General features: G+C 50.8%; 1 pseudogene across 1 annotated transcript in view; it reads right to left on the bottom strand.

Moving 5' to 3' along the window:
* Positions 1-2: 2 nt before the first annotated feature.
* TEOVI_000863900:pseudogene overlaps positions 3-1,131 on the bottom strand; it is a 1,330-nt pseudogene continuing 201 nt past the window's right edge. The window contains exon 2 of the mRNA in view: positions 3-1,130. Coding sequence covers positions 3-1,130 — 1,128 coding nt within the window. The remainder of the gene's footprint in view (position 1,131) is intronic.

The following is a 1,131-nucleotide window of genomic DNA, read 5'->3' as shown; positions in this document are numbered from 1 at the left end:
TCTCCTGCTCCTTGGTTGGCCTGCTCTGCTGGTTTGGCTTCGCATGTTCCATCTGTTTCAGTTCCATTCCATTTGCAACCCTTTTCTTCACATGTCTTCTTTGGTTTGTGCTCCTTGCATTCTTCGAATTTTTTGTTATCCAGCAATTTGGGTGAGTGGTCGCCTTGGGTTGCTGTTTGGCTGAGTGCTGAGTAGTAGATCTGCCAGACTGTTAGGTTCATATGGGCCAGTGTTTGGGTCCATGCCTTGATTTCTTGAACGACGGCGCTGCTGGGCCGTTTCTCTATTGCTTGAACTATTTTTACTTGCCAGGGTATAGCTGCTGCCTCTTTTTTGTCTAGCAGCTTCTTGTAATTGATGCATACTTGGCTGTCGCTGCCGCTGCATCCTGTGGCGCCTGTGTGGGCGTACCCTACAATAAACCCTGCTGCTTCCTTGTTGGCATTTATCGTACGGGCCAGTGTTCCGATCTGTGAGTTATATGTTGCGATGGCGGCTTCCAGTGAAGCTGGTGTGACCGGCGACACCCGTTTCGGGCATTTCGCCATCAACGCGGCGTAGGCGGCTTTGTTGTGAGCAGCGCTGTTGTCGAAGTTTTGGCTTGCGCTGGCTTTGTCTGTGGCATCTGCGTGGCAAACTTTTTTGCCGCCGGTTTGGCCGCGCACACAAATACAGAACAGGTCGTTGATGACGGTGATACCTAAGTTTTTGCCAATGGTTCCGGTGCCGCCGCAATTTTCGTTTTGGTTTGCCCCCGTGCCGAACATGGTTGTGGCTGCTGCGGCCGTAAAATAGCCACTGCCGTCGTCTTTGTCGTCCTGTTGTTCACCGCTGCCTGTTATTGCCGCTACGAGCAATTTGTTTGCTTCCGTCGTCTCGCTTTGTGCTGCTTTTGCCGCTGCGTCCAGTGCATTTTTAGTTTCTTTGGCCTTTGCGGCTGTCTCGTTTATTAGCTTACGAGCTGTTATGCCGAATGACGTCAAAGGAAACGGTTTGAGGTCCTTCGTGAATCCGTTTGCTTCTGCCGCTATTTTTTCAAGTACATAGCTGTTGTTGGTACTTGCTAAATGTTCCGCAGCCAGTATGCCGTTATATGCTGCTTCAGCTCCTGTTGTCAGCTCGACGGCTGGT

This window comes from Trypanosoma equiperdum (genome assembly GCF_001457755.1).
Source record: "Trypanosoma equiperdum strain OVI genome assembly, contig: ctg_978, whole genome shotgun sequence".
Lineage (NCBI taxonomy): Eukaryota > Euglenozoa > Kinetoplastea > Trypanosomatida > Trypanosomatidae > Trypanosoma > Trypanosoma equiperdum.
This window is presented reverse-complemented; position numbering and strand designations above follow the sequence as displayed.